This window comes from Cenococcum geophilum (assembly GCF_001692895.1).
Source record: "Cenococcum geophilum 1.58 unplaced genomic scaffold K441scaffold_25, whole genome shotgun sequence".
NCBI classification, from domain to species: domain Eukaryota; kingdom Fungi; phylum Ascomycota; class Dothideomycetes; order Gloniales; family Gloniaceae; genus Cenococcum; species Cenococcum geophilum.
In genome coordinates, this window is record NW_027137583.1 from 925,961 (window position 1) to 936,761 (window position 10,801).

Genomic DNA, 10,801 nt, shown 5'->3' on the forward strand with positions numbered 1-10,801 from the left:
TCTTAGCAGCGCCTATAGGTTAAGAATAAATAGGAGAGGTAGTTAAGTATTTACTTACGCCTACGCTAGCGGGGGTAGTATAGATATAGTAGATAGCTAAGTGGGTGGTGCGGATATAGTAGATAGCTAAGCGGGGGGTGCGGATATAGCAGATAGCTAAACGGGGGGTGCGGATATAGTAGATAGTGGAGTAGGGGGTGTGGATATAGTAGATAGTGGAGCGGGGGGTACGGATATAGTAGATAGCTAAGTAGGCGGTACGGATATAGTAGATAGCTAAGCAGGTGGCGCGGATATAGTAGACGTTATAGTAGATATTATAGTAGACGGTGGATATACGGACTCTATAGGCCCTATTTAAATACCTATCTTTCCTTACTAGATCTATATAGGTGTAGGTATAAATAATGCTAATAACCTTTCTATCTCGCTAAGGCGTTCTAAAATCATATATACGTATAACTAAACCCCCTTAATCTCTAATATTGCGGCCTTATATCTTAGCTTAGCTACGGCCTTATAGGCGGGCCAGTATTTCCGCATTATTAGTTTATTTAGCGTAACTATATTAGCTAGCAAGCTTTCTACCCACACGGCGAACCTTTAGTACTCCTCGCAGCTAAAAAGGGAGTCCTTCTATAGGGGGTGGAGCGGGAACTGCTTATATAGGATTACTAAGTCCTATAATAGGATTACCCTAAGCGCATAAAGGAGGCGTAGAAATCCTAAGCCCGTAAGGTTAAGCCGTATAACCTTATTATTAGCCCTATCTAGGTAGTAGGTCTCTATATATTTTAGCTAGACGTTAGTCTTAGGCCATATCTTTAAGTAGAGGGCCTCCTCTAGCACCTCCCGCGTGTAGGAAAGAAAGTAGCCCTTTCCCTCCTTTAGGAAGCCAGTGATCGACCGCATAAATGTATAGGGTAGGTAGCTAAGGTAGGCTCCTATTATTGCGTCCGTATTCTAGCGTCCGGCCCGTCTAATTTAGGTCTCCTTACCGCCGCTAAGCTTAGCGTACTAGACGCTCTACTTATAGGCGCTATAGGTTTTTTCTTTTAAGTAAATCCCTACCCCCTAAAACATCTTCTTATTTTATTTAAACTGCGTATAATAGCTTAGCGGCCGTTGCGGTACTTTAATGCTACTAGGAAAGATATATAGGTTATAGTAGTCCTCTAGCTACTAAAAGGATAAGAAGCTCTTAGCGCGGTTCTTATCCTAGCGGTTAAAGAAGTAGAAGGCTATTATAGAGAGAGGGTAGAGGATAGGGTTAGTATTGCGTATATAGCCTATATACTTAACCTTACCGTACTAATTCTACTTCCCCTATATTATTAATATAATTATATACAACGCTAGCTTATCTAGTTTAGGCCCTTTATTTTCTAGTTTAATAAGGATAAGGTTAATAAGCTAAATATTCTATCTACTTTTACCTTAGGTAATAGTAGTATAGCCTAAGGAAAGAAATAGGTTAGAAAACGGTAGCTATATAAACTAGTAATATACGAACCTAATAAATACTTAGCCGCAGTTTAAAGGCAAAACTCGACTAAACCCGGCATTTTAGAGCCCATCTCCTAGCACTAAGTAATTACCCTTTTAAGCCCTTTAACGTTATAGCCGCCAGTAATTATAAATAGGCCTTAGTTAATAAAGTTAACGCGTTAAATCCAGTCCTCGTTATAGTAAACGCTGTTTAGTATTACTAAGAGCTTTGCCCCCTATAGCGGCTATAAGGCCTTACCTTCCGATTGCTATATATAGAGCTTAGTAATAGCGGAGACGTAGCTATTTATAACTAAGTATTAGACTATCTCGTTAAAAAGGGCGTTTAGGGCCTCCTTGTCCTATATCTCTCCTTCCTTATCCTTTATAGCTTCTTCCCCTATAGCTATAGCTGCCCTTACAGCTGCCTTCCCCCCTAGCTACCTTCTCGCCTTAGCTATTTTTTGCCTCTTCTTTACCTACTTACTATCTTTCTATATCTCTTTTTGTTTTAATTTATGTTTTTAATAGCTAGCGGCCCGTAATTCTTAGTTAATAACTTACTACTTTAGAAATAGGTAAAGCTTATCTTCTGTTACCCGGGCGCCGTCTATATTGCCTTTTAGTCTTATATATTAGTCTTTCTACTCTTTCTACTTTAGCTTATACGCCCTTATAGTATTCTTTAAGCGCTAGGCCTTATAAATATCCTATAGCTACGCCGTTTAGGCCTTAAATTTACTCTAGAGGCTATAGGGGGGGAGGCTAGGGGGGCTTCCTTTAGCCGTAAAGTGGATTATAGGGTAAGAAGATTCTTAAAAGACTCTATATCCGTAAGAGGTAAGGGGGAGATATATAAGCACGGCGTGGGTAAATAAAGCCACTAAACGCGTAAATATTATAGGAGAAGAAGAAGAGAGCTCTATATTATAGAATTAGAATTATAGTAGGCCTTTTTATATAAAATTAGAAGCCCTATATAAGCTATTACGGGTATAAGAATAGTAGAGGGTTAGAAAATAGATTGTTAAGGCGACGATAAGGTTAAAGGCGCGCTAAGGCCCTCTATACTAACCTAGTACTAACCTAGGCCTTAAAAACGCGTCTAAAAAGTAGGGGCCACTACCTAGGGGGGGTGTGATATTTGGACGATATGTCGAGGACCTTAGGGGCTCGTGCGTAACCTAAGGTTATGCTAAGCCTAACCTGGACCTCCGATACCTAGCTGCGTACCCCAGCTACCTACGCATCCCAAAAACCACTAAAAATTAAAAAAACTGCACCTTAATATCTTGACAATGGCTTAATAATAAAACCCGAAATTTTATAATTAGCCTTTTATACCTATTTTAAACCTTTTATTAGATTTAAAAAATAATCTATTAAGTAGCTTTAGAGATATTGCAATTTAGCTTAAAATTGGGGGCTAAAACCCAATATCTTAATAATGGCTAGGCTCATTACACTAAAATTTTATAAAAAGTCTTAATGTAGGCATAAAAGGCTAATTATAAAATTTGGGAATTTATTATTAAGCCGTTGTTGAGATATTAAGATGCAGTTTTTCCAATTTTTGGTGGTTTTTGGGATGCGCAGGTAGCTGGGGTGCGCAGCTACAGTAGGTGGTAGAACACGTTAAGTTTAGCCTAGTCAGCCCCGGGTCCTGGCTCTACATAGCCGAAATAAGTGTCGGTTTGGGGCACGTGCGCATCCACCAAAATCATTGCTTCACAATCGTTTACAACACCACAATACAGCCAAATCAATTCAATATCGAGTTATCTGCCCGTCAGCCCTAATGCACTCATGCAGGCGCTTCGTGTACCAGCTGTACATCTCTACAATCTTCTCCTAATCCACTTAGTTCTCCCAAACATCTATAAAACGCTCCAATGCTATATCCTCCTCTTCCACGCGCTTTAAATAGAACTTCTTCTTAACAGGATAGGCTAAGGACTCCATAATTAATAGATCTGGTAATAGACCAGGCAATGTTAGAAGCTTTAAGTCCCATTCCTTTACCCAGGCTAAAGACTCCCTTAATTTATGCGCTAAATCTACATCCTAATATAAAGTAATTCCCTTAATATTAAACTTTAAAAGAAGCTATAGCAACACCTACTCGGTATAGGCTTTTAAGTTTATTTTGCCTACCTAGTTATCTACCTTATATAAGAAGAACTTCTTCTAGGTCCTACCAATAACAACAAAAACATTAAATAGTTTAAGATGCTTCTTCTCTCGGGCCTTCTCCTTTTTATCCTTTTTAGTAACTCCCTTCTTCCTATAAACATTCTGTGGTAAATAGCGGTAAAGATTGCTACTCCTTCTCTTAATTCTATAGGTTTCTTCTACACCTAAACTAAAGTAATATTTATTATAAAAAGCAACATTATTCCAGTCCTTAGGATGGGGTCTTTCTTTTAGCTGTAAATAGTACCAATTCTTCCTTTTATCTGCCTACTCTAGGTTAAGCCACTTCTCTTCCTCCATCTTTACATTAATATATCCTTTATCCTTTTTTATAGCTCTTTAAATTAGCTTATTTCCAAGAGGTTAGCAACCTATTCTCCAAGTTAGAACTATTAAAAGATCTTTATAATTTAGGGCCTTTTAAACAATAGTCTACTATAGGGCTAATTTTAAGTCTTAATTAAGATTAGGGTCGTCTAAATATACGGCAATAGCGTAGGTGTCTTCCTTTATAAGGGCTTAATTTCTCCCTCTTATTTCTAGCCTAGAATTATATATAGTTCTGCATTACTTTAAGGCTACAATACGTTACTAAGAGCGCTCAGCAATTCCAGTAGCCTGCTATATAATAGCTAGAGGAATAGCCTTACCCAGCAATTGGCTATAGATTTTGGCGTAGAGAACTCCTATGCGTGGAGGAGTCTTTAGATGCTTATTTTCCCCAGCGTTATAGTACAATTCTAGGGGTGGGGTAAAGTGTTTTACCCGCATCTTTCAGGATACAGGCTCCTTAGTAACTCGGGCCATAATTAGTAATTACACCAAACGAATTTGGGTGCGAAATGGTGGTATCGTGAGGTTTGTTATAATTATAAGGCATGCTCAGGGGGCTTTGTTTGGGTGGGGCGTGCACGTGCCCCAAACCGACACTTATTTCGGCTACGTAGAGCCTGGCACCCATGTGGCATAAGAATCAATCAATCAATCAATCAATCATTCAAACAATCACCACCACGGGCTGGGCCACGACGTCTTGGTAGGCGCCTGCAAACTCTGGGCTGACGAAAATCGGGCGAAAGCCCCATCATTTTCAAGCTACCATTCCAAGCAATAGAGACATGTTTTGTGCTGTCGTCATCCTCGAGAACATCGGCGTTCCAAGGCCCTTCGGAATGCAGCAATGCATCTTTTGAAAGTCAACAACGATGGCAATCCCAGCTTGATTAGGTTTATTGGCGGTAAGACTCCTAAATATGCCATACTTTCGCATACATGGGAAGCGGATAACCAGGAAGTCACCTTCAAGGATTTAACAGATGGCGTGGGGATTAGCAAAGTCGGCTACAGGAAGATCCAATTTTGTGGAGAACAAGTTCAGAAGGACGGTCTGCAATACATCTGGATAGACAGTTGTTGCATTGACAAATCAAGCAGCGCCGAGCTCTCCGAGGCCATCAATTCCATGTTTCGTTGGTACCGAAATGCAGTCAAATGCTACGCCTATCTATCAGATGTATCGATCGGCAATTCCAGTCAGGGCGTTCAGCCTTCTCAGCTTCCATACGAACCGGCTTTCAAGCAGAGTAGGTGGTTCACCCGAGGCTGGACGCTTCAAGAGCTTCTTGCTCCACTATCAGTCGAGTTCTTCTCCCGAGAGGGCAAGCGACTTGGCGACAAGAAGTCATTGGAACTCCAAATTCATGAGACAACCGGTATCGCGGTTCGAGCCCTTCAAGGAAATCCTCTGTCTCAATTTAGCATTACAGAGCGAATGTCATGGGCGGCAAAACGTGAGACCACAATCGATGAGGATCAAGCCTACTGTCTACTGGGTATTTTTGACATCCACTTGCCGCTCATTTATGGCGAAGGTATGGAGAACGCATTCCGTCGACTGAGAAAGGAAATTTCCACATCCGGGGTAAGTAGCCCTAAGGGTTAAGGATGAATTACCTCTCATCCGAACAGCTATTGAGGCTCTCACCGTACGAACATTCATATTGCTCCTTTTTCAACCTGAGCGTGTTTATTAGAACTGAGGAGACTAACTTCAACGCATTAACAGCGAGACCCTCATCGAATTACGGATGCATCGGCAGCAGAGAAGACTGATGTGTGTCTGGCAAATCTCGTCGCAACGGATCAAACCCGATTCTTATTACAAACGCTGAGTCGCTCCAAATATGCCTGTGCCTGGATTTTAAAGAGCCGGAAATTTATCTCCTGGTATAAAAGCAACAAATCCGCCCTACTCTGGATTACAGCGAAGGCCGGTTGTGGCAAGACCACTATGGCGGCCCATATCTCCCAAATGATCTCTATAAATCAAACTTCTGAAGCACTATTTCCCCAGAAAGATAAAATTAAGCCCGTGGTGCTACTCTTCTTTTTCCAGAAGTCCAACCAAGAAGCCGAAAAATCAGCTACTGCTGCTCTAAGAACTATCGCCAGTCAGCTAGTTCGCCAAGAGCCACAAGTCCTTCCCATCCTTATGAAACGACATGATTTGTTGTCCGCCAGAGGCGCCTTCGAATGGTCATGGGAGAATCTTTTAGGCTTATTGGGTGAGATGCTGGAGCAAACACTACTTAGGTCACGGGTCTATATAATCCTAGACGCTATCGATGAGTGCGAGGCCAAGTCTCAAATGCTGATCCTGGATTGGATTAAAGGACTTGTCAATGAAAGTGCAAGTTTAATGGCTTTAAAGAGTTCCGGGCCGGTTCTGAAGGTAGCTGTCACGGGCAGACCAGATGGGGATACCCTCGATCACCTTTTGGGCTTTCCGACGCTAGAAATAACGGATGCTGACACAGCGGACGATATCCAAATGCTTATACAGAATCGGGTGGAAGAATTTGCCCGCCATCGCCATCTTAATCCTGATATTACCCAGACCATCATCCGATTTTTGAAGGCAAATGCTCACGGAATGTTTCTCTGGGTTGTTCTGGTCATGAAAGAGTTGGAACGGCGGGATGAACGCCTTAGCGACGAAGTAATTATGTCCAAACTATCAAGAATACCTCTAACACTTATTGATACCTACAAAGCAATCCTTTGTAATACGTCCCCAACTCGGAAGAACGACACGTGGAGAATTATCCGCTGGCTGCTTTTTGGGAGCCGCGGTCTTACCCTCGCGGAACTGGAGACAGGATTATGCTTGGAAACTGGTGTTTCGAATTGGTACGACTTTGCTGGGGATGTAAAGTTTCTTTGCGGGTCACTTATCCGATTCGACGGTCCACGGGAAGAGATTAATTTTGTCCATCAAACAGCAAGGGGTTTCCTTGAGACTTTCGCACGGAATTTAAGCGCTCAGGACGTTGCGGGACTCGATATGGATACCCAGGCGGCGAATGAACATCTGGCAATAATATGTGTTCAGTACCTGCTCAGAAAAGAGGGGTTCTTAGAGCTAGATCAGCTCTTGATGTTAATTAGCGAGCATTCCACCTACGTGGATACGATAGGAAACTTTCTTCGCCGCTATCCGTTCCTACACTACGCAATTGAGAGCTGGGCTTTTCATATTCGAGCAGTCGGCACACCCTCGCCCGCAGTTTCTACCATGGTCCGCAAACTTCTGTCGTCCCCGAGGAACAGAGATAGTATTATGATACTTACGTTTTTTATTAATCACCACGGGAGTGTGCGCGTACCGACAAACCAGACCCCTCTCCATCTTGCAGCATATTTCAACTTTCCCTGGCTTGTGGAGTTATATATTTCACAAGACGAGTTTTCTGTAGATGTTGTGCGTGAGATGAATGACACGCCTTTGATCTGGGCTTCAGAAATGGGTAGCATAGAATGCGTCAAGAAATTGCTTGATGCGGGCGCGAACCCAAACAAATTGGAATATGATAACTGGTCTGCACTACACTGGGCAGCTAGAAACGGTCATCTAGATGTAACGACATTATTGTTAGATTATGGCGCACGTTTGGGCCAACGAGATAGTGGAGGCCATACACCGCTGGACTGGGCCTTTGACAGAGAGCACCGGGATGTCCTTGGTGTCCTTGAGAGGTGGGCCCACAATAATGAGTCTAGAAGAGTGGGCGATTCTTTGCAACAGCAAGACTTGGTGAGGGCAACCACGAACACCCGCGCCTTTCGGAATACATGGCAGCTCTGGGACTATAGGCCCTAACGGCTACGGGTGAAATGGGGACGGTCGCGCCGAGGGTCGCGCAAGGGTAGTTTCACAATCTTGCTAGATGTACTCTAAAACTCCTATTAGTAGAGTATCCCTCGACACGGCAATTTGCGTCCAACGAGATAGTGGCCCGTGCTCACTAATCAAATAGAAGCTTCTATACTTAGTAGTTGTATTCTACTACTATAACTTTTAGGGTTAATAATAAGGTCGTGCTTTAACTTTAAATGGCCGTTAATATAATTGTTACCGTTAATTGTAAGTAAAGCACTTAGTCTTTAAGCTAGATAGTAAAGCTTATATAGCTAAAGCCTCTTTTTACCTAAAGGACCATCCTAAAAAAGGCCTACTCTATACTTCTATATTAGTGATATATGTAACGGAACCTTATAGCAGGAACTACGGTGGGCTCGTTATTAGGCTAGGTATATAGGTGATGCAAGTATAGAAGTTAACAACGTAATAACAACTGGTGGAGTAGTTGCCTAATAGATTAACTCTAATTATATTCTAAGAATTACTATAAGGAAGGAACTATCTAGGTAGGGATTAAGGGTCCTTAAATACACAACCGTACTCCTATAAAATCCTTTTTATATATAATATACGTCTTATATATAAGGTACGTAAGTTCCTCTTATTCCTCTTGTTTAATACGTAGCATATTATATAACCTTAGTTACTATTCCTCGTTATATAGTTCTACTAGCTCCATTCTAGACTATACCTAAATTAACTAACTAGCTTTTTTTAACTTCTCTCCTAGTAGTTATAATATTGTACTTAAAGCGTCCGTAATACTATCTCCCTCCTCTNTATCTTNNTNCTTAAAGATNCNNAATATCTNTAAGTTATTTACTANAGGTATAATNTCCGTCTAATTAATTTNGTTAATATTATTGCTTATTATACCTAAAGCAATTTCTTCTTTATATGCCTAACGTTGTGCTCGCACCGTTACTGTAATATTATTTCTTAGCAAGATTATACTATCTCTATGTTCTCGTTGTTTAAAAGAGGGGTTAGTTTATATTGCGTTGGCGAACCCATCTTTACAATAACCGTCCTCTTACTTAGAGTGTACTAAAGCAAATATTCGTTTATCCTATGACGTTTGCTTTACTTCTAATACTAAATATACGTAACCTATTATTTTTAATAGTTATCTAGTTCCCTAATTAATTTATCTTAGGGTTTTATATTTAATCTACTGCTACGCAGCTAAATAGTAAACTGTCTTAAGCCCTTATGGAATTAAAATATTCTTAGGATATAGAACAGAAGGCCCTAAATGCTCGCATCGCGGCGTTTACTTATCTACTCCATCTTAAGAAGGTTTATAAGAAGGTGCGTTTTAAAAAGTAGAAACTTATAGAATAAGGTTTATAGGAACTTAGTAATAAAAGAATAGATTTTCTTTTAATAGAGAAGGAAACAGATCTAAGTAGTTTGGCAACTACTCTTCCTAGGTCCCCCTTAGGTAACTTATTCTTTAATAATCCTTCTTTTTTAATACTACTTAACCTAATCTCTTCTAATACTCCTATACCTTTCTTATAGCATTTTTTAAATTTTCTAGTAGCTCCTAGGTAGTCTTAGTATAGCCTATCTACTTAATTTTGTATTATATTTTATTATTAACGTCCTTATAACCAACGATCTTTAAAACTTACTATTTATCTTTTTCCTACCCTTTATATATGTCTGCTTCGTAAACTAGTGGCTTAATATTTCTATATACTAGCTCTAGTATTATAATATACTATATAGGGTAAATCTTAATTTTAGCTAGTAGGTTTAACTTAAACGTAACTAGTAAAATCCTTTAAATAATCTCAAAAGGTCCTAGTCTGATATAGTCTAACTTCTTACTTAGTTATTAACTCTTGAAATTTTTGTGTAGTATCTATACTTTATCTCCCTCCTTAAGATCTAGTCCCTTAGATCTCTTAACATTATAGTACTTTTTTATTCTCTCTTATACTTTCTTTACTAATTCTATAAGGTTTATATAAAGATTTATCAATATCTTTATTCTTTCTTTAGCTATACTACTCGTTTTCTTTACTTACTATAATAACAACAATATTCTTAGCTTATATCTATAATTTACCTTAAATAGTAATATGCCTATTCCTTTTTAAGGTGTTATATTATATATAAACTATATAACTGGTAATAGCGATACCTAATTATTCTGTATATAATTAATATAATACCTTAAATACTATTCTAGCGTCTAATTTAATCTCTCCGTCTAACCGTCTATCTGCGGGTAATATACGGTAGAAGTTACTACTTAAACTCCTTGCTCCGCTAAGAATACTTCCTAGAATACTACTATAAATCTTAAATCTCTATCTAATATAATCTTGCTTAGTGCTCTATATCTTATAAACACTTCTTTAATATAGATTCTAGTAATATCTTCTGCTAATATTTCTTCTATATATGCTATAAAGTATCCCCACTTTATAAGCTTATCTACTATTACTAAGATTACGTTATAATCTTATCCAGTAATAGAATCTCTTAATTTTAGTAACTTAACGATAAAGTCCTATAATATAACCTCCTATAGTCTTTCTGGTATTTTAATAGGTTATAGCTCTCTATATGGCTTATACCTTATTAGTTTATTTCTTTAGCAATCTAGATACTCCTTTATCACTTTTCTTGCAATATTTTAGATTCTATTAATAATATACTCCTCTTAGAGTCTTAACACTAAGCCTATAGCTCCATTATGTCCCTAAGTTAGTCCCTTATAGAAGTCCTTTATAAACTACTCTACTATACTTCTTAGGATATACTTTACTTCTTAATTTTCGTATATATCCGTCTATAGATCTTCTAGCTATATTTTTAGAATTCTTTATACCTAAAAGCTTTCTAGTGTCTTGTAGACTTTCCTTAATTTATTATTTTCTTAAGTCGCTGCAATTTTCGGATAAT

General features: G+C 39.1%; 3 protein-coding genes across 3 annotated transcripts; 2 read left to right on the forward strand and 1 right to left on the reverse strand.

Annotated features, from left to right (window-relative positions):
• Positions 1-3,291: 3,291 nt before the first annotated feature.
• On the reverse strand, positions 3,292-3,771 carry K441DRAFT_661096 (uncharacterized protein; the record flags this gene model as incomplete). Its single annotated transcript, XM_067648828.1, has 1 exon — positions 3,292-3,771. A coding segment is annotated over one exon (204 nt), but the record flags the coding sequence as incomplete, so codon positions are not given.
• Positions 3,772-4,861: 1,090 nt separating this feature from the next.
• Positions 4,862-6,655, forward strand: K441DRAFT_420295 (HET-domain-containing protein; the record flags this gene model as incomplete). Its single annotated transcript, XM_067641538.1, has 2 exons — positions 4,862-5,618; positions 5,781-6,655. Coding segments are annotated over 2 exons (1,632 nt in total), but the record flags the coding sequence as incomplete, so codon positions are not given.
• A 699-nt stretch (positions 6,656-7,354) lies between these two features.
• Positions 7,355-7,711, forward strand: K441DRAFT_415781 (ankyrin; the record flags this gene model as incomplete). Its single annotated transcript, XM_067641524.1, has 1 exon — positions 7,355-7,711. A coding segment is annotated over one exon (357 nt), but the record flags the coding sequence as incomplete, so codon positions are not given.
• Positions 7,712-10,801: the final 3,090 nt, after the last annotated feature.